The sequence below is a fragment of the Miscanthus floridulus genome, chromosome 17, assembly GCF_019320115.1.
Source record: "Miscanthus floridulus cultivar M001 chromosome 17, ASM1932011v1, whole genome shotgun sequence".
Classification (NCBI taxonomy): domain Eukaryota; kingdom Viridiplantae; phylum Streptophyta; class Magnoliopsida; order Poales; family Poaceae; genus Miscanthus; species Miscanthus floridulus.
Window position 1 is genome coordinate 95,741,742 of NC_089596.1, and position 2,310 is coordinate 95,744,051.

General features: G+C 51.0%; 1 protein-coding gene across 1 annotated transcript; it reads left to right on the forward strand.

Annotated features, from left to right (window-relative positions):
• The first annotated feature begins 422 nt into the window (after nucleotides 1–422).
• On the forward strand, nucleotides 423–1,591 carry LOC136518592 (NADH dehydrogenase [ubiquinone] iron-sulfur protein 7, mitochondrial-like). Its single transcript, XM_066512264.1, has 2 exons — nucleotides 423–1,166; nucleotides 1,269–1,591. Exons 1-2 carry the CDS (start codon nucleotides 829–831, stop codon nucleotides 1,351–1,353), a joined length of 423 nt encoding a protein of 140 aa, XP_066368361.1. The 5' UTR covers nucleotides 423–828; the 3' UTR covers nucleotides 1,354–1,591.
• The last annotated feature ends 719 nt before the right edge of the window (nucleotides 1,592–2,310 follow it).

Here is a 2,310-nt window from a genome sequence, read left to right on the forward strand (position 1 = left end):
CTTTGTCCTTTTCTCAGCTTCTCAATTTAGATGAATAATTTCCAACCATATAAGCTGAGTCAGCGTTCAGTCAAAATCCCGTATGGTATTAAATCATGCAACACTTAATGTTACGTATCAGAGTTTTATTTGATTCATTAAATATTATATAAGCCAAGCCCATATTATATCCTACACATTTTGTCAAAGTAAGAGATACCATCATCGATGCGGTTGACACTGAAGCATGCTTCCATGAGCAGTAAATATGTCTCCTCATCCGCACCAACGTACACCACTCTCACACAACTCACTGTAGAGCACCTACACCTTATCTATCATCTGGTTAATCTGCAGGTGCCGAATCAAATTATTATAGGATGCCACATCAGGCACCAGCTCGCATTCTCCCATTCTTCTGAACACTGCGATTGCATCTACCAGATGCCGGGAGAACGGGTGGCGGCACATGTCGGACCCCACTGATGTCGTCGCCCCCCCACTGGCCGACTGGTCATGCCCGACCCACCAGATACCGGGAAACCTGCATCGGTGCCAGGCGGTTGCGAGCGCGAGTCCTGTCGGCCGACGGCAGGCTGCTATATGTCAAATTTTTATATAACAGCTTCTAAATTTACCATTAATCATTAACAAAATATTATTTGAAAACAATTTCGTTGTGTCCCTCAGTCAGTCCCTGCCCAGTGCCACGCGCGCGCTGCGCCGCTCTGTTCGCTTTCCTGCCGTCCTGCATCGTCAACTCGGCGGGCGAACCAACCGACCACCGTCCGCAGCGCCCCGAACACCCTCCTCCCGGCGTCCTTCCCGGTCACTGCCCGTCGCCCGATCATGGCGCTCCTCCCTCGCACGGCGCGGCTGGCGCTCCTATCCGCCTCCCCGCGTGCCTACTCCTCCTCTGTCGCGGCCGCGGCCGCGGCGAGCCCGCGCCCCGTGCCGTATGGCGGGGCGCCTTTGCCTCCCGCGCCGGCGTCGAAGGCGGCGGAATTCGTGGTGTCCAAGGTGGACGACCTCATGAACTGGGCGCGGCTGGGCTCCATCTGGCCCATGACGTTCGGGCTCGCCTGCTGCGCCGTGGAGATGATGCACGCCGGCGCCTCCCGCTACGACTTCGACCGCATGATCGTCGCCGGCACGCTCACCAACAAGATGGCGGCCGCGCTTCGCAAGTAACGTCTTGCTTCCTGACAACCTGTATCTCGCCTTTCGCAGCTTACAGATTAACTTCTTGCAGCAATGCTCACTCTCTCAGCTTCCTCTGTTCTCTGTAGGGTCTACGACCAGATGCCGGAGCCTCCCTGGGTGATCTCGATGGGCAGCTGCGCTTGGTTTCCAATATCGGCCGAAATCTCCTGATATTTTCGATATATCCTTTTTTTCGTAGGTGCCGATAAGAAAATATCTATCTTTTTCAGCGGATACTACCACTACTCGTACTCCGTCATGCGGGGCAGCGACCGGATTGTCCCGGTTGACATCTACGTCCCTGGATCACCGCCAACGGCTGAGGCTCTGCTGTTCGGTGTTCTTCAGCTGCAGAAGAAGATCAACAGGCGCAAGGGTTTCCTTCACTGGTGGACTAAGTAAAAACAGCATCGGCAGGGTTCCTCTGAAATTTTGCTTAGTTCTTGCCTTAAATAAGAAACGTTTATGTAATCTGGTAGTGGTAGTCTGAGACGTGAGAAGTTCAGACGTTGGTGTTGTGCCTGGATTCAGTGTGCAACCAGTGTGCTAATAAATGACAGTTTGTTAAAGGCACACCAGTTACAGTCATTTATTATTCGCAAAAAAAAGGTACTGTCATTTATTCTATAGAGTAGCTTTGGGGGGACAAATTTAATTTCCACAGCTTGTTCCCATTTCAAATTAGAACAAATTTCACAGTCGGTCCCTGAACTTGGCCGGAGGTGTTATTCAGGTCCCTGAACTTCTAAGGCCATATCTGTGGGTCCCTAAACTTGACAGACGGTGTCATTAACAGGGAGATGGCTCCACTTGGTGCACGTTCCATTTCAACTCAAGTCGGTAAGGGTTCTTGCAGTCTGGTTCCTTCGCTCACTTATATTGATTGGAAAAGGTTCCTAATCACTGGTATTCTTCTGTTATGGTATGCAGTGAGGAACCGGACGAAGAGTGTTAAGAACATCCAGAAGATTCACAGGCCAGATGCCGACAGGTTCCACGTACGGCTATGGGCTAGTTAGCAGCCGACAAGAGTCCTATCGGCCGACCGACAGGCTTCTAAATTTTCCATTAATCATTAACAAAATATTATTTAAAAAAATCGTCGTGTCCGTCAGTCAGTCCCTGCCA